Genomic DNA, 17,369 nt, shown 5'->3' with positions numbered 1-17,369 from the left:
AATGACACGCGGTATGTTGTCCCTTTTATTATTGAATAATAATCTGGTAGGGTGTAAAATACTTGGGTTATTTCCAAGTTTTGGTTGCCACTTGGAGTAATATTTGAACAATATTCAATAGGTCAAGAAAATTCTAAATAGATATTACTTATTATAATTATCCTAAATTATTCAATTTTTTTAACAATCCCTACCTCCATCCCTAATAAAAGTAATTTGGATCAAATTGGTCCAAATTTACAAAATTATTGTCATTCATACTCAAAAAGTAAATTTGTTCTAGTGCTATAGTTTTGGTCTAAGTCCAACAAAAAAATTTGTTAAAAATAAAATTAAACAAAAAAAAATCAGGTCATTTTAAAATATAAACCGGATTTGAAATCTAATGATTAATTTTATCTTCTTCTTCTTCTTCTTTTTCTCAATTTTATGATGTATTCGATGTGATGACTGATGAGTATATCATTTGAAAGTTAAATATATAATATTATAAAGTAAATATAAAAAAATTATATTATTTTTTTATGTTTCAAAGTATAGTAAAATAAATAAATATATAAACAGTATAATATTTTTAAAAATACAGATAAGGATTGATATTTAGTAATTTAAATAAATTTTTTTTTTTAATTTTACATTGATTTAAAATTATATGATGAATATAAATCTATAAATGCGATTAAAATTTGATGCATTTAAATTATCCAGTTCATTTTTTTACTTCAACTTTTACATATTATTTTATAATACAATATTTATCATTATTTACTATTGGAAATGTGAATAACAGAGGAATATAATCTGAATATTGCTATTATGTAAAACGTGTATTTGAGTACAAGATTGGTGCTCCTTATATACTACTACTCTTAGCTGTATCAGCTGCTAATACAACCACCTTAACTGAACAACTAATCAAAACTAACTTGCTAACAACCTTAGCTATTATAACAACTTCATCTTCAGGAAGCTTCTAAGTATATTGCTAACATTCTCTCTACTTCTTCTCCTCTTCTGATCGTGAACAGACTTGCACTCCGATCTTGTCACGAAACATTTTAAAAGTTGAACAATTGAAAATATGAACAATCGAATCGAAAGTGCTGACGCTTCTTTCCGTTCACTTGAATCAAAAGTGCCGATGCTTCCTTTCGTTCTTCTTGAATCGAAAGTGCCGATGCTTCCTTCCGTCCACTTTGAATCGAAAGTGTTAATGCTTCCTTTCGTTCTTCTTATTCACCTTCATTTCTTTCTTCTTCACTCTCTTTTACAAGGTTCCTTGACATATTTTTTATCTAAAGGACTATATTATCATACTTATTACAAATTCACCCCAAGTAATATATTCATTTTGCTTTACCAAATTGAAAGAAAAAAGAAAAAAAAGCAGGTGATGCAGTGGATGAAGATTACCCATAGTGCTCATCAATGGCATCACGCGCGGTACTGGGTGAAGGTAAACCAGAATGTGCTTGTACCTTAACTGTTGTTCCTAGGAGAAAAGCACGGAGCGGAGTTACAAAACAACTAAGTCGTAACTCGTTGATTCCAGATAATTCAGCTATAGATGGTTTTCTCTTGATTAGATCCTTCATCTTTGAAACCAATTCATACCCCAAGAGCTTTGACTTCTCCGAGCACCAATAGTAAAAACCTTTGCCATCTGGCACTTTCACAAGGAAAGATCGTCCAGAACTGTCTGTTGGAATCTCATTGATGGAAATAGCAGCACACTGATGTTTGTCACTTAAGGTAAACAATCTCTCTGTTTGACCATCATCCCCAACAAACGAAAGGCGCAAGTCTGATGATGGCAAGAGTGCAAGACTCAAGTTTCCCCTTAAAGCAGTAGGCTGAAAATGATTCCCTTGTTTGTTGATCTTCCCCACTCGAATTGAAACCAAAGGTATGCAAAAACACCTCGCCAGCATACCAACTTCCGATGGCTCAAAGTGCTGACTCAAATGAGCTAACAATCGATCCTCGGCGTTGCCGTTTGAGACACTGACTTTCAACAAGGGCTTTAACCTTTCATCGATCTGACAGGCGCCAATTACTTGCACATCCAAAGCTTGTAACCATTGCAAAATCCTATCCTCCCGACCGCTTTGTTGAATCAGCAAATCTCCATCGTTTTCCCCAACGAATATGTCGGTTAAGCGTTCCGTGAGTCCGATTCCGTTCCTTTCCTCGACGGTTAGATTGCCGGACGGAGTTGAGCCGAGGACCAACTTTTGCATGAACTGAACCATCTCCTCATGCTTCTTGGTGATGGAGACTTGCACCTCCTTCTTCTGTTTCTTTTTCTTATCGTTCTTCATGCTCTTGGTCTCTTGGACTGATTCTACTCCATGAGTGAAAAAACAGAAAAGAAGAAAAACTAGAAGCGTGAAAACAAAATGCCCAGAACCTTGGTGAAAGATACCATATTGGAAATGTGAATAACAGAGGAATATAATCTGAATATTTACGATAATTAATAGGTATTCTTTTGTCATTTCAAAAGAACAATGTTGATGCTTTGATTAGTTTCAAACATTGTTTGTTGACTACCCATTCACTTCGTTTCTTAGGTATTTTTTTTCTCTAATATGAAACTAATAATAATGAAACACAGTTAAAAATTAAAATTAAAATTGATTTATAGGTATTATTCAATTGAAAATTTGATCAGTTTTACATGAAAATTAAAATGAAAGGTTTCCTGGACCGATATAAGAAGGCTCAACTAGTTAAAACTTAAACTATTTTGTTTTAATATTAAACATAAGATAATGATATATTAATTATTAGTTGATTTAACAAGATGGATGATTGTTATATCATTAAATAGGATCAAGAGTTTAAACCTTGATATTGTAAATAAAACAAATTAAGTTAAACGGATCACTTTCATAACGGTAATACAGTAAATAACACATTATATTGTAAATAATATATATAAATATTATTTAAAAGAAGAAAAAAATCCCAAGACCCCATGGGCCAGCAATCCTATATTCCATCCACCTAAAAACCATCACCGGCGTATCCATTTAACGACTGCTTGAATCCCAGACTGGCGCTTTCCGGTCTCTTTGCTTGTAACTATAAAATCAAATAAAAAAGACTATCCGAACTAGCCTGTGGTGGCGGGGTGTAGCTCGTCACTAATGGCAGATCACAACACCAATTTACAATGCCTACAGATGCCGTCTCATCGGATCTTATATTCTTGCGTGTTCAGGGATAAGAAGTTGCCGTAGTTTATCAGGCGCACCAGCCAGTTCTGAATAAGAATTGACACGAGTAATTCTGGACAAAGACAATTTCAAGAGGGAAAAAGGGGATGCGAAAATACTGAAGTAGCTCTACCTTGAGTTGTGAAATTGAATAGAGAAGGTAGGGTTCGTCCATTAGGCAGGCTCACATTCGGGTCTCTCAAATCATCAAAGAAAGGGTGCGCTAACGCCTCCAACTGAAAGCCAGGAAGTTATGCACTCGTTAGATGCAACACAGAGAACACGGTCACGACTCGATCGTTACTAAAATCCCCTATCAAGATTCAAGTAAACAAGCACGAGTGCATATGCAACCGAACTGAAAACAACAATAAGCAAGATTCTTACAGCTGTACAACGTAGTTTCGGTGAGTACTGGAGCAGCCTAGACACAAGATCCACTGCTTCAGGGGGCATTCGCTTATGAAATAACTGAAAAATGCATGGCACATAATGGCGTAAGATTCCCACTTTTCTTTACAAGGAAATTAGGAGATGATCCAATCAGCAAACCTTATGCCATGGATGAGCTTTGATCTGAGGGAATTTGAACTCCGTGTAATTTGGATTCATGCATTTAATTTCTTCTCTCGTCGGTGTTCCCAGTATCTGATATGATAAAGAAAAAGGAAGTTGAGAGATGAGTAAACAGAGAAAACGAAAAACCTCAAGAAAAGAAAAACCAAGTATGCATACCTTAATAATTTCCACTAGCTGGTCAACTCCGCTTTCGCCGGGAAACATTGGCTGCAAATGGTATAATAGTGAATATGCATTAGCACATACCTTGTATAATGCATACTATAAATGGATGTTAGAAATAAGAACTCGAAAGCAGCAAATGTGCTTTCACACAGATTTTCTGGATGTCAAAAGACTCTAAAGCTCATCAACAAATAGCAAGGGTTAAAAAGATGATTGTATCCTTTCATGGTGCAGAAATAGATGCCGAGAGCAAAAATAACGATGTTTTAAATACAAAAACACCTATCGTGAATGTTAATATAATTGGAAAAATAATACGTTGACATCAAAGCTGCATCGGATATATGTTTCTATAAACTCACATGTCCAAGCAGAAGCTCAGCCACCACACAACCAACAGACCACATATCAATAGCAGTTGTATATTCCGTCACCCCAAATATAAGCTCCGGAGCCCTATAATATCGTGAGCATATATATGATATGTTGGGTTCACCTGGGACCTAAAGATTGTAGAGAAAATCTCATAAGTTTTACAAACAAGAAATTGAACGACTTTAAAACTTCGTAAAAAGCTGAACATACCAGCTTCTTTGCACTACCGAAGTCACATATCTTCACCTGGTGACTGTGGGGATTTACCTGTAAATATCTCATGATGTTAGCTCCAATATGCCTTGGCATTCAATATTCAAACAATTAACAGAAGAAGAAGAAGAAGAATAGAAGCAAAGACAAGTTAAAGCAAACCAAAGTTTGCAGAAAAAAATAACATTATAAAATCAGCATACTCAAAAAAGTCGAGGGCAAAGCAATATGATCAATCAACACTCCACAGAAACACATTATAGTGCATTCAAGTGATAACAAATTGTCAAGTTGATGAGTAACATCCTTTAAACAAGATATTCAAAAAATTTCTTACCATCAACCTCCAGCTTATTAAAAAAAATGCAAAGATCTCTTACCAGTATATTCTGCGGTTTAATATCACGATGACATACACCAACAACATTATGTAAATAATTTAGAGCACGGAAAATCTACAAAAAGGAAAGCAATATAGATTGTCACAGCATGCACTAAAAATATAAACTCAAAGTGTTAAAAACTCAAATCAGTAGAATTTTGCAACCCACTACAATTAGCTAGAGCAAGAAAGGGTCAAGGTTACCTGGTATGTATACAGCTGCACGTAAACAATGGGCATACGCTGATTCATTCTGCTGTAGTGTTTTGAAACTCTATGAACGGTTTCTGGAACATACTCCAGAACAAGGTTAAGATAGAGCTCATCTTTTTCTGTGGTTGAAAAGAAACAGTGCTTCAGCTGGATGACATTAGGATGGTCAAGTATACGTATAATCTGGAGCTCCCTATTCTTGTATCTTTTGTCCTGCAAAACCTTCTTTATAGCAACAGATTCACCTGTCTCCAAGCACTTAGCCTACATCAAAACATAAAATGTCGCTAAAACTCGAGGAGGGTAAAAGTTTTGAATAAATGCAAACATTAAGATAAAACAGAAGATTGCTACACCACAACAACTTCATACCTGAAAGACAACACCAAATGAACCAGTGCCAACCACACGCTCTGCCATATATGAGATTGTCTGAGACCCAAGAAAAGAATGCATTGTTAAACATTCTTCACAGCCCAACCCATACATTATAATCAAATATAAACATATACCATGCATGAAATTGGGCTCATTTTTAAATAGAAACTATAACACATGGCCTCAGAAAGGGGGAAATCCTTTTCCCGTTCTACCAAGAAGGAAAAAAGAGTGAAAACACCAAATTAAAGAAGAAATAGAGCAGCATGAGCTCACATGTAGACTGCTAAGGATAGTTTGAAATTTAGATGGCAAGTTAATCATGTGAAACTACAAGTCAACCAAAAATCAAGTCACCTGTTTTGGTTTCCCATTTCGACCACCAACAGTAGTTGAAATTATCTGCCCTGTTTCTGTTCCGTTTCCACTTATAACAGTAGCCTCCAGATCCTGTGAGTTACATTCCAGAAACAGTAATATTAGAAATAACCAAGCAAGCTAGATAAATAACCCAAGAGCTTCAAACTTGTATATAAACATATGTGTGTGCATGTATGTGTAATGAAGACAGGGTTTAAGAGAAAAAATAAACATGCATAAATAGATACATTTTGAAGAGAAAAGAACCAAAATCACCTTGTCATCATGGCTGGCAGATTTCTCATCTCTAATTCTCATTTCATACATTTCATCAGGGAGCTTATCAACACCTGATTTTTCTTGTCTAGCAACAGAAGTAACCCTGGATGTGCTTGCAACTGTTTCCCGTGACGTGGAAGCCATATGCTGATCTAGACCAGTGGTACTCCTCTCAACTAAACTTGATTCTTCATGACCCCTACCTGATTCTTGATCAACCTTTGCCCTTTTGGAGCTAGTATCCCCACCCTAATGAGAAAAATATAATTTTCCAAAAGAACTCAATACATGAAAACACAAGCCTAGAAGTAAACAAGCATCCGCAGAATAATAGAGTGCCTTTAATATTGCTACCTTTAGATATTAGTCTCGGCGTAATTTCATAGTGTTCCTTTCAGCACAAAGGTGTTTCATGCATAAGTGGGTAATGAAGAAGCAAACAGACACAGGCAAGTAGCCTAAGTTACAAATCAACATTCAGTTCAGCCTCCTCATTCAAGCAGCCTCTATCACACTAGCATAAGATTATGTGGATCATCTTGTTATGTCACCAGTATCCATTAAAATCGAGTTCAGGGAAGATAAACAGATAGGATAAAAACAAAAAAGAGGACCAATCTGAGCTTTAAGATCAAAACTCTAAGTAAGTGGTATGCAGCAATTTTAGTTGTGGATTTGATCAATTACTCTCCAGTGGGTGTAATGGGGAGGAAAGAAAAAGAAGCAGTGTAGAGGGTCAAATGTAATTATCCAATTTCCTTTACTTTCTAGAATTCGGTTAATTATTACATACTGCATTCAACATCACAAGAACAAAACAATTTAGGCATGCAATAAATCTGAAGCATTTTAAACATTCCATTCCAAGGAAAAGAAGTATGTTTACAACATTACCCATTCTCAAGGGAAAAAACAATTACAGTGATTTGACACATTACCATCTCACCAACATAACAACAATGCAAAAACACACTACTAAAGCACATTTTACCATTAACCACCATCATGGTAATTGATGAACATATAATCTAAACCTACACTTAACCTATGACAATCAGGCCCCCTTTTCATTATTGCTGTCCTAAACATATACAAAATTTTGACTTTGGCTGTTAAAATCATGGTTTGGAAACCAAAGCAAAAGGCCAAGAATATAGAGCTTTTGGATTTTGGAAGCTGACTTTTGGATAAATAACAACACTATCCAATTTTTATCATTCGTAAATGAACATTTTTTCAGAATAACTTTAAAACAGACTCTTTCCAACTCAAGCTATTTCAAGACCAATGCTTATACATATATAATAGCAAGAACAGGAAATTAACCTCACACAAACATATAATTCAAATTAGGATATTCTCGATAGGAGAAGAAAAAAAGGAAGGAGAATTCTTATGTTGCATTTAAAACAATTAATAATCTAGCTAAACCTACATATGTATGCCAGAAATGATTAAAATACGATATAAAGATTAGGAAAATAAAAAGGAAGAGGTTCTTTTTAATGAACGAAGCTTAAAAATATTCCAACAAAAAAAAAACATTTCGTTTCACTTTCCTTCTTTTAATCCAATTTCCCAGCAAACAAACAGAGATTGCCACCGATTGAATCCAGCAAATAAAACTCAAAATAAATCCACGAAGGGAAAAATAGTACTTACAGGATCGGAAGAAATGGAAGAACGACCAGAAGCAATGCTCTTGAGACGACGCATAACATTCATGATTTTAGACTTCAACAAAACCAAACCCTAATTACCCCGTAAGTAAACAACGAATTCGCCAATCACGAAAAATAGGAGAAGAGAAGAGATAACGTCTGCATCTTCTTCTTCTCCGCCTTCAAATTTATCACCAGAAACAACAAATAATGGAAAAAAATTGCAATCCAAACAAAAATTAAATATAATAACCAAAATACAGGAGCTAAACGAGATTAAAAAAATACATAAAATTAAACAAAAATCCTCAACTCCTCTTTCGTTTTCTCTCTCTGTATCAAATAAAATATGAAAATGAAATGAAAAAGAAAACTCTTCTCCCTCAATAAATTCTTCCGTTAAAGCTATTTTGGTCAAAGCTGGATCAAAGCCAATTTGTACTTGCAGTCAAACAGTTGATTCGATCCGTCGATCCTTGATCATTGAGGGATCCAACGGTCGTTAAAAGAGTGTATCTTTCGTTTTGCCTAAACTGTCCTTTTGGAAAGTCGTATTTACGGGGACATATGGAGGATTTTGACTTCTTAGACATATATTCCTCGCGGAATATTCGGGGGAGCTTTGACCAGTCTTTGACCTTTTTAAATTGAGAATTTTGACTAATTAAACTTTTTGATTTTAATTAATTAAGATCGCGTCGAAATTTATTAAAATATGATGAAAAAAGATATTTAACGTAAAAATATAAATCTATAAATTTTTATTCCATAAATGATTATAATTTGCATAGTAAACGATTTGTATATATATATAGGATAAGATCATATTATACAATGCAAAAAAAAAAAAAAAATTTACATAGATTTAATACTGTTAGATAATATATAAATAGATAGTTAAAATTAACAGTATGAAATGAGAATATATTCATTGAAAAAAATAAGGAGTCAATCTTAATCATCTATTTTCTCACATCAAACGGTCTTAAATATATGTAAAACTAAAGAGTTTTACATTGTGTAAGTGGATTCTAACCCTATATTTATTAATTTTATATCTGAATCTTAATAAATAAATTTTATTTATTTTATTTAAAAAATATGTATACATATAAATGTATTTTAATAATAATACTAATTGCCAATTTATAAAATAAAATAATATTTTTTTCACTTAAATTAATATTTAATTAACTCATACTAATTTAAATACAAATTTAATAATAACAAAGATAAACTATGTGGACATATATTTTCAATCTTGAAAAAGGAAAATATAATAACTAGACCACGCTAAACATAAAGCCAATAAATTAAACTACAAAATCAAAAGGATTGATTCAAGTAGTAAATAATTTGATATCGCTTAAATAAGATCTCGAGTTCAAATTCTTACGTATATAGAAAATTTTTACTAAGAGACTGACCGATCAAAACTAAGTATACGATGTGAAATGATATGGATTAATCAAGACACACGACCTTAGAATCGAGACGACGTACATCTAGAACTAGAATTATTTGATTTTAATACGGTCAAAATTCGTTAACACTCAAAGTATATAGTATCGATTCTAGTTAGAATTCGACTTTAGTTATTAATGAACTTAAATGAGTTAGTTGATAATTAATTCGAAAAGTTCACAATCAATTTAAAAAAGAATATATTATTTTTTAATTTTTAAACTAAATTATTAATAAGATGATGTTGTCACACTCAACGAACACGGATAAGCATCGTTTATGATGTACACCATTAAATTAATTTATTAAATATTAAATTATAAAGTATTAAACGTATAATTATAAATTAGTTAAAAATCTAAATGTAATTTAATTAAAACACAATATTTATAAAACATTAGTTTTTAGGGTAAACTATGTCTATGACCACCTAACTATTTATCCTTTTACTTTAACCACCGATTTTTCATTTTTATCAATCGGGTCACCAATCGAATGGATGGAAAATAAATTAAACCAATAACCACTGCTGGTAGGGTTTGAACCTAGGACACTAGCCAAAAAATCAACCAACCTAACTACTAAGCTAGATCACTAAATTTGTCTATTATTTAGAACATAATTTATATAATTTAATGGTAATAAATGACCTTATAAGGACTCAAACATGAAATAATTGAATATATATGTATATATATATATATAGTAAATTGATTAATAAATACATATGTTTAATTTATATTTTAAATCACATTTAATGCAAAATTAAAATAAAAGAATTTAATATGTTGTAATTGAAATGTATCGTTTTACATATTTTAAATTAATAAATTGTCTTCATTATTCTAATTTTATTGAACTGAAATATATCATATCATATATTTTAAAATATTATAACGTTTATCGGATTCTAATCTTATTTAATAACTCTATATTAAAATAGACTAATTCAATAAAATCAAGTTTCCCCTAAAATTTTCTTCAAATATATATAATGATTAAATAATAAAATATAAAATTCTTACTATAATCGGGATATAAACAATTCAATGCATAAATTAAAATGCTTACTACTATAAACCTTCAACTATTAGAAAAATTCTAAGTCAACAAAGCTCTTCGTTATATTTCAATTATAATAAATGAAAATTATTTTTATTTTTTCATTAAAATGATTTAAAATATAAATAAAATACATTTACATATTAATTAATTATAATATTTGTGTATATATATATATCATATTATTCAATTATTTCATGTTGGAGTTCTTATCAGGTCATTTTCCCTTTTTTTATTGCCATTAACTATATATATTATGTCGTGATAGGCTTGTCAATTGAATGGTGTAGCACAGTAGTTAGGGTGTTTGTTTCTTTTCTTCATGACTTGGGTTCAAACCCCATCAACAACAATTATTAATTTAATTTATTTTCTATTCAATCAATTGGTGACACATGACACTATTTGATTGGATAAAAATTATTAAATTAAATAAACATATTAAGAAAAAACATTCAATCACATAGTGACACATGTCGCCATCTGATTGAAGATTAAATTTATTGAAGTAATTAAAAGTTATTATCAAATTAATAGAATGTGTAAGTAATGAGGACTAAATGAGTAATTATACAAATTTTATTAACTGCCACATCATCTCTTCCGTCAATATTTAACAACAAGTGGCTTGATTGACAAGATTTAAATAGTTGGGTGACTCGATTGACAAAATTAAAAAATCAGTGGATAAAGTAAAAGGGATAAATAGTTAGGTGATCAATGATATAGTTTACCCTAAAATCTAATGTTTTATAAATATTATATTTTATTTAAATTACATATAATTTAGATTTTTAACTAATTTATAATTATACTTTTACTACCTTATAGTTTAATATTTTATAAATTAATTTAATTGTGCTTATCACGTTGTGAAATTTTTCTTATTAATAATATTAATACTGATATTTTATTTTTTGTTTAAATACAATATAAGATTTTCGTTTTGTTGTTCAGAGTCTCTGAATCCTCCATACAGGAATTTTGGTGGTAGGTCCGTTTTATACAAGGATGGTAAAGGACGGGTTAAATGAATTTTTCATTAATCCGAAATGGACTGGACTATGACTGTAAATGAGACGAGACAGATCGCGAGCTATTCGAGATCAACTCGATCAAGACTCGATAAATACTCGGATCGAATGGACTCGACTCGAGTTCTTAACGAGCTGAAACGAGCTACTCGATTTTCGACTCGAAAAGCTCGTGAACAGCTCGAAAATATAATATATTAAGATTTTATTTAAAAAATAAATTAATAATAATATTAATATTTATGTATTGATTTTTTTTAAAAAAATACAGTAAGATTTCATGTATTTAAGATTTATGTTCGAGTTCGAGTTTGAGGCTTTAATTGAGTTAAGATTAAGAATTTTTTTTTTTCATTTCGAGCTGCTCAAGAGCTTCAGTTCAAGATTTCGAGTTTGAGTCAAGCTTGAAAATTTTAAGCTCACGAGTTTTCGAGTCGAATCGAACTCCATTTCAGAGTTTTCGAGTCGAGTCGAACTCAACAATACTCGAACTCGACTCGGCTCGTTTACACCCCTAGACTGGACACCATCAAAGATTACATTCGGTCCTAGAGTTTTAAACTACTTTTCTTTCGTATTAAATTAGACTCAAAAATTTATTTAAAATTCTGATCCGATTTGATTTAATCTAATTTTTTTGTAAAATAAAATTAATAATTAATAATATAAAATAAAGTATATTTTAATTTAATGCCGTAATTCTATCATCTTATATGCCATTTTTCATATATTTTTATCAAAATCTAACTAATAGCATATACATACATAAAAAGGGTAGATTCATAATTATCTTGTGATGGGCAGCCAGGCAGGTTCTCCCTAAACATGACTTCTTAAGGGGAAAAAGCTCCGGTGGTTCTGTTGTGCGGCAACTAATATAAAGTTAATTTAAGATTTTCAACCTAAACTGTTATCCTATTCAATCTAAAAAGTTATACAAATTTATAACATTTTCGGTTACAACTAAGAACGCTACATTGCGGTGGTTTTAGGGTTTATAACCTAAAAATTTACACCCTCGATAACCAAAAACGTTAGGCCCTTAATAGCTAGATCTGATAATTACAGACCAAGATATGACCATACGAGCACGACAAATTTAATAAACATGTATATAAATTACATTTTCGGTTACAACTGAAAATGTTACATTGCGATACGTCTACTGGTAGCTAAAAGTTTCCTCGGTAGCAACTTGAACCACACACAAATGGATCACAGTGGTAATTTCAGAGCAGCACCAAGTTACTAACAATCTATGGCATCAAATTACAACCAAATTCTCACTGCAATCTATGTGTGTACTACAATAAAGTTGCAGTCTTTAGATTCTTATACTTTCGAAATCTACAGTTTCTTGATAATAAAATGAATACCAAATAAGGAACAACAAACAAGATTGCACCTTTTTGATGCAAGGAGAAGACAACTTGACTTCGAATTGTAATAGAAATGAAACGAAAAAGAAAAATACCTATAGAAGGAAGAACAATGGTCGTCTCACGAGGATGATGAAGTTAGCTGCCAAAACGTTTTGGTCGCGACCAGAATGTTCTCTCTTCCATGTGATTTGGGTTCCTCATTGTTTACGGTAGCTGCCCACCTGACCACATGCGCTACCCGAGCCACTTTCTCTATTACTTCAGGAGAATCTCTAATCACGACTGTTCCTTCTGGACGCAGCATCCGGTCTATCTCCACCATTAGATCCACAAGATTACACCTGCAAGAACATTAGAGTTGACGATTAATTGAAGAGTAAACCAACAGAATGATCCATGCAGGAATATTGCACTGTGTTTAGGAGGTGAAGCTTAAAAATGGAGAATAAAATGAAAGTGTTATTTTAATTACATAAAAGTATTGGTGATGTGAAATAGCTTAAAGATGCTGATGAATTTCTCGCATAACTCAAACAATAGGAGAAAGAAAACTTGTGCTGCTCACACAGGTGCTAAGATAATTCAAGAAAAGCCAAAGATGGAGTGGAAGGGTGAATTTAACGGTTATTTCTACCTGCTCTTGCTTGAACCTGGGACCTTTATCAGTGATTCAATGCCAGAGACATGGATGAGATCATACGTACGGGGGTATGTCGAGAAAGGCTCACACCTGCAAGCAGCAATCAAGATCAGTTAACCAGAAAGCGTTTACGTATAAGACCACTGTGCATCAAACCATCATAAGAACAGAATTGACGAATCCAGAAGTCAAACAACCATAACAAAGATTCGCGCATAAGGATTAACCAGGGATCTCGTTTGAAAGTTAAAACACTACTAAATTCACTCATCTAACGACATTACCTAAATCCTATGCTAGTATAGTTTTCCATGGGAAATTCTATCAACAGGGAATAAGACATAGGAGGTTTGCTTTTAGCAGAAGGGAACAAACAGAGTATTTCCATGTGGAAGTTTATCAAACAAATTAAAAGACTAGGTACTGTATTATACTGTTGTTTATAAAACGGGCATCAAATTTTTAGTAACGATAAACTTCCTGAGTGGACCAATCACCGAAACAGATAGCATTTCACCCTTACATGTATTCACTTTCAATTACGTGTCCACATGCCGTTACAAGTCACAATTGTTTCAGTAAAGTAAGGCTAGAATGTTATGGTAACTCACCAATCATGGTATACTCCAATAAGGCCTCTATCATATATAACATCAAGAGTTAATGGCTTCCTAGCAGGTACAACATTCATCACCCATACAGGATCAGATTTGAGTGCTGCTGCAAACCCTCCAAAGAAAGCATTCATGTCCATGACATTACGTAATGCGGGAGTCCCAAGCTTCACATTCAAAGTATTCTTATAATAGGCAACTCTCCTTGCCCACCGCCTTGTGTCTGCCTCAAACAAATCAATCCCATTTTTCAAGATCATGGCCCTTGAAGGAGGCGTTATTAGCCTGTCAGGCCACTTGGGAATTGTCCCGATAGCATATTCTCCATTCACAGAAGATGCTTTAGTCACACACTTTTTTAATTTAAAGAACCTACAAACAAAAAATAGGAGAAATTTAGGGCAACACCATGTTTCTTCTCTAGAAACAATGACTAAACAGAATAGTAAAAGTTGGAAACAGAATCCGGAAACTATCCAACGTGCAGTTAAATTAGGTAGAAAAATTCGTCAAATTCTTGATGGAATTTTCTGAGGATAAAAGGAAAATCCTATTAGAATTCTGAATTCTTTGAAACTAAGGATCCCCATGACAATTACCATGCATAACTTGGATCATTGGATTCATCACATAGCTCAATACCAAATTCATTTTGGTTTGGTAAGCACGAATCAGGCTTTTTCCAAATGACTGTATTTCCATCCACAGCGATAAGCTCATAACACAATGCTCTTGCCACAGCCTGGAGGTCTGCCCACTCCTTGTCTTGCTTAGGCCACTGCACAGGGGGTCCGGAGATGACCAAATATCCACCCGTACGAAGCAACCGATCCACTTCAAAGAAATACGTTGCATCTGCAAAATCCGTATTCCTTCACATTACGACCAAAGAGAAGAGGCAGAATATAAAATAAGAATATAAGAAAAGCACTCCACACACTCCAAAAAGAAGGGAAAAAACCTACTATAAGCTGTAAAAGGGATCAAGCAGCGAGAGCAGTGAATGAAGTCAAATGCAAAAGCAGGAAACGGGAGCCTGCGGGTTCCAAGCATTAGAACAAAGGCCGGTACCCCTCTTTCCAAAGCAAATTGAATTTGTGCTTTGTGCGAATCTCTTGGAGCAAAGGAGAGTGTCAAAATGCCTTCAGATAACAACGAACCCCCAAAACTTGCAACCTGCAAAAGGAATAATGAGTATGATATTCATACAATCAAACTTAAGTATCAACATAGTATCAACTTACCCCACAGCCCATATCGAGAGCCGTCCTAATTGTTCCACCAGTTATAGGAATGTATTGTCCAAGTTTCTCTATATACGGTGCAGCTCCATCGGGGAACATTGTTCCACCGCCGGGGAAAATAAAGTAAGGACCTTGCTCTTTCATCCATCCTTGGTGACCTTTCCTATCAGCAATTTTGTTGTGTGGCATATTGGAATGCCATATCTAAACAGTAAACAATTAGAACTGTTTTAAGTAACACTAATAATTTACTTCCATCTCTAAAAGAACAATAAACTATACTACTTGAAATGAAACAACAAAGGATCAAATTCCTTATAAGAAAACATATATTATGGTAGCAACAAGGGAGCAATTTTAGGGACGGCAATATCCGAACCGCTTCATGGTTTTCATCAGGGATTCACTCTGAATAGGCAAGTTCTTTCAACAGAAGTGAATGCCGGCGGTGGAGCAATACAATTTTGGTAAATGTTGCTCTACTCTGCCCGGCCAACTCTTAAAATTACTATTTTACCCATATAATGTTTGATGTATTTTTTTTATATAGCTTTAACTTTAACATATATCTAAGATCATAAATTTAGGAATATATTATAAAATTTATATTACACATATACTAAAAGATCATATATGCATCCATACTATAACAATGTTTATGAATATATTTATAAACACAGATTTTCACAATATTAATTTTAAAAATGAGTAGCAGACTAGCAGAGTAACTGATCCATTGAAGTAATGTTCAAGAGTTCATCCCTAAGTAAATTTCATAGCAAATTTTGATGTTCAATAATTTCTAATGAAAACCCAACAAAACCATACCTTGTGCAAGCTTTCAGGCCACTGAACAGGAATCTTATACCCAAGAGGAGGAGGGATCAAGCAAAGAGGCATTTCATCAGGCAAAGGGCACTGTCTTTCCCTATAAAAATTCATCTCCCTACTCAGCTGACTATTCCGCCTGGGATCCTCGCACGGCATATGATCGACGGAATCCGCAGGACAAGCTTCGATGGGCTGATGGTGGCGGCCTAGCTCCAACAACGCCACCAAACGGTGCCGCTGCTTGGGATCCGAAGTGGAAACCAACAGAGATTGCCTTCCGGAGGCGGCCATGGAATCACCGAGACGGGTGAAGACTAACAAGAAGAATAAGAGTACCAGGGCGAAGAACAGGGCGGAGATGAAGTCTAGAAGCTTCCATTGGCGTGGGTTTCGTTTGGATGGAGGTAGATTTGAGTGACCCATGGTTTGTTTGGATCTTCGATGAGATTGAATTTCAATGGTTCATTGAAGATCTTCTCTTGGTTTTAGTTTTGTTGCAGAGTGGGAAGTGGGAGCGGAAGAAGTGACTCGGTGAGTTTGTGAATTACAGCAATCGCACCTAAGAATCCGGTCATTTGTGTTCCTGTCCTTTTTCTTCACGGTCTCTAACTAGGGTAAATAGTGTTGTTAATCCCTAACTTTTTAAAGTGTTTGTATTTTAGTCACTTAATCTCTGAGTAAATTAATACATATTAATAACATATGCCATCATCTTATTAATAAAAAAAATTATAAAATATAGATGTGATTTTGATGAGGATCAGATCAAAGATCTTAAAAAAAGCTTTAGCACCTAATTACTAACTCAGGTTGAATTTTAATTTAATCGGTAGCGTCATTATTATAACATACAAAAAAAAATTAATATAATTCTGAGTGTTATGAAAGAAACATGATTGAAAAAGATTATCTCATAATAAGCAGTGTGTATTATAATCTTGATTATTAATTATCAAATACATTGTAATTATAAAAACTAAAAATGTATATAATAATATACATAAGTATAAAAGAATAATTCTACGAATAATTTTCAGAAATGTCAATTATCTTTCTAAACTTATTTAAAAATAAGAATACATTTAACCTAATTTATAATTATCCATGACTTATATTATATTTCAAAAACTTATTGAATATGATAACTTTTTATTTATTATATACACTCTATTTTGTTGCATGAATCAAGTGGCATTAGTGGTAAAAAAAATGTTGTTATTTCTTATAGTCACGGGTTCAAGCACCATGAATACTAAGAGCGTGAGCGTTCAA

The 17,369-nt window shown here is 33.1% G+C and overlaps 3 protein-coding genes across 3 annotated transcripts; all 3 read right to left on the bottom strand.

Moving 5' to 3' along the window:
- Window positions 1-1,409: 1,409 nt before the first annotated feature.
- On the bottom strand, window positions 1,410-2,321 carry LOC120157911. The gene has a single exon (XM_039168889.1). The coding sequence runs from the start codon at window positions 2,319-2,321 to the stop codon at window positions 1,410-1,412; it is 912 nt and encodes a 303-aa protein (XP_039024820.1).
- Window positions 2,322-2,909: 588 nt separating this feature from the next.
- Window positions 2,910-8,241, bottom strand: LOC120157934 (shaggy-related protein kinase theta-like). The gene is made up of 13 exons (XM_039168901.1): window positions 7,828-8,241; window positions 6,163-6,414; window positions 5,884-5,976; window positions 5,521-5,580; window positions 5,140-5,412; window positions 4,934-5,008; window positions 4,551-4,607; window positions 4,328-4,468; window positions 3,957-4,007; window positions 3,774-3,869; window positions 3,609-3,692; window positions 3,355-3,457; window positions 2,910-3,268 (listed from the first exon to the last, which is right to left on the bottom strand). The coding sequence occupies exons 1-13, from the start codon at window positions 7,888-7,890 to the stop codon at window positions 3,207-3,209; spliced, it is 1,410 nt and encodes a 469-aa protein (XP_039024832.1). The 5' UTR covers window positions 7,891-8,241; the 3' UTR covers window positions 2,910-3,206.
- A 4,381-nt stretch (window positions 8,242-12,622) lies between these two features.
- LOC120157935 (probable pectin methyltransferase QUA3) lies at window positions 12,623-16,643 on the bottom strand. Its single transcript, XM_039168902.1, has 7 exons — window positions 16,095-16,643; window positions 15,267-15,470; window positions 14,988-15,198; window positions 14,622-14,877; window positions 14,020-14,394; window positions 13,403-13,498; window positions 12,623-13,109 (listed from the first exon to the last, which is right to left on the bottom strand). The coding sequence occupies exons 1-7, from the start codon at window positions 16,518-16,520 to the stop codon at window positions 12,887-12,889; spliced, it is 1,791 nt and encodes a 596-aa protein (XP_039024833.1). The 5' UTR covers window positions 16,521-16,643; the 3' UTR covers window positions 12,623-12,886.
- Between the last annotated feature and the right edge of the window lie 726 nt (window positions 16,644-17,369).

This window comes from Hibiscus syriacus, unplaced genomic scaffold (genome assembly GCF_006381635.1).
Source record: "Hibiscus syriacus cultivar Baekdansim isolate YM2019G1 unplaced genomic scaffold, ASM638163v2 tig00111278_pilon, whole genome shotgun sequence".
NCBI lineage: Eukaryota > Viridiplantae > Streptophyta > Magnoliopsida > Malvales > Malvaceae > Hibiscus > Hibiscus syriacus.
The sequence above is the reverse complement of the archived record's forward strand: the minus strand, read 5'-3'. Positions and strand labels throughout refer to the sequence as shown.

What these genes read in the sequence shown, in the direction of transcription:
- LOC120157934 (XM_039168901.1), bottom strand. Translation starts at nt 7,890, where the DNA reads ATGAATGTTATGCGTCGTCTCAAGAGCATTGCTTCTGGTCGTTCTTCC. An exon ending in TTAAACCGCAGAATATACTG is followed by an intron (nt 4,608 to 4,933) that starts GTAAGAGATCTT and finishes AGATATTTACAG; the next exon opens with GTAAATCCCCACAGTCACCA. An exon ending in AAGCTCATCCATGGCATAAG is followed by an intron (nt 3,693 to 3,773) that starts GTTTGCTGATTG and finishes TGCATTTTTCAG; the next exon opens with TTATTTCATAAGCGAATGCC.
- LOC120157935 (XM_039168902.1), bottom strand. Translation starts at nt 16,520, where the DNA reads ATGGGTCACTCAAATCTACCTCCATCCAAACGAAACCCACGCCAATGG. An exon ending in CTCTCGATATGGGCTGTGGG is followed by an intron (nt 15,199 to 15,266) that starts GTAAGTTGATAC and finishes TTCCTTTTGCAG; the next exon opens with GTTGCAAGTTTTGGGGGTTC. An exon ending in AATGATCCAAGTTATGCATG is followed by an intron (nt 14,395 to 14,621) that starts GTAATTGTCATG and finishes TTTTGTTTGTAG; the next exon opens with GTTCTTTAAATTAAAAAAGT.
- LOC120157911 (XM_039168889.1), bottom strand. Translation starts at nt 2,321, where the DNA reads ATGAAGAACGATAAGAAAAAGAAACAGAAGAAGGAGGTGCAAGTCTCC.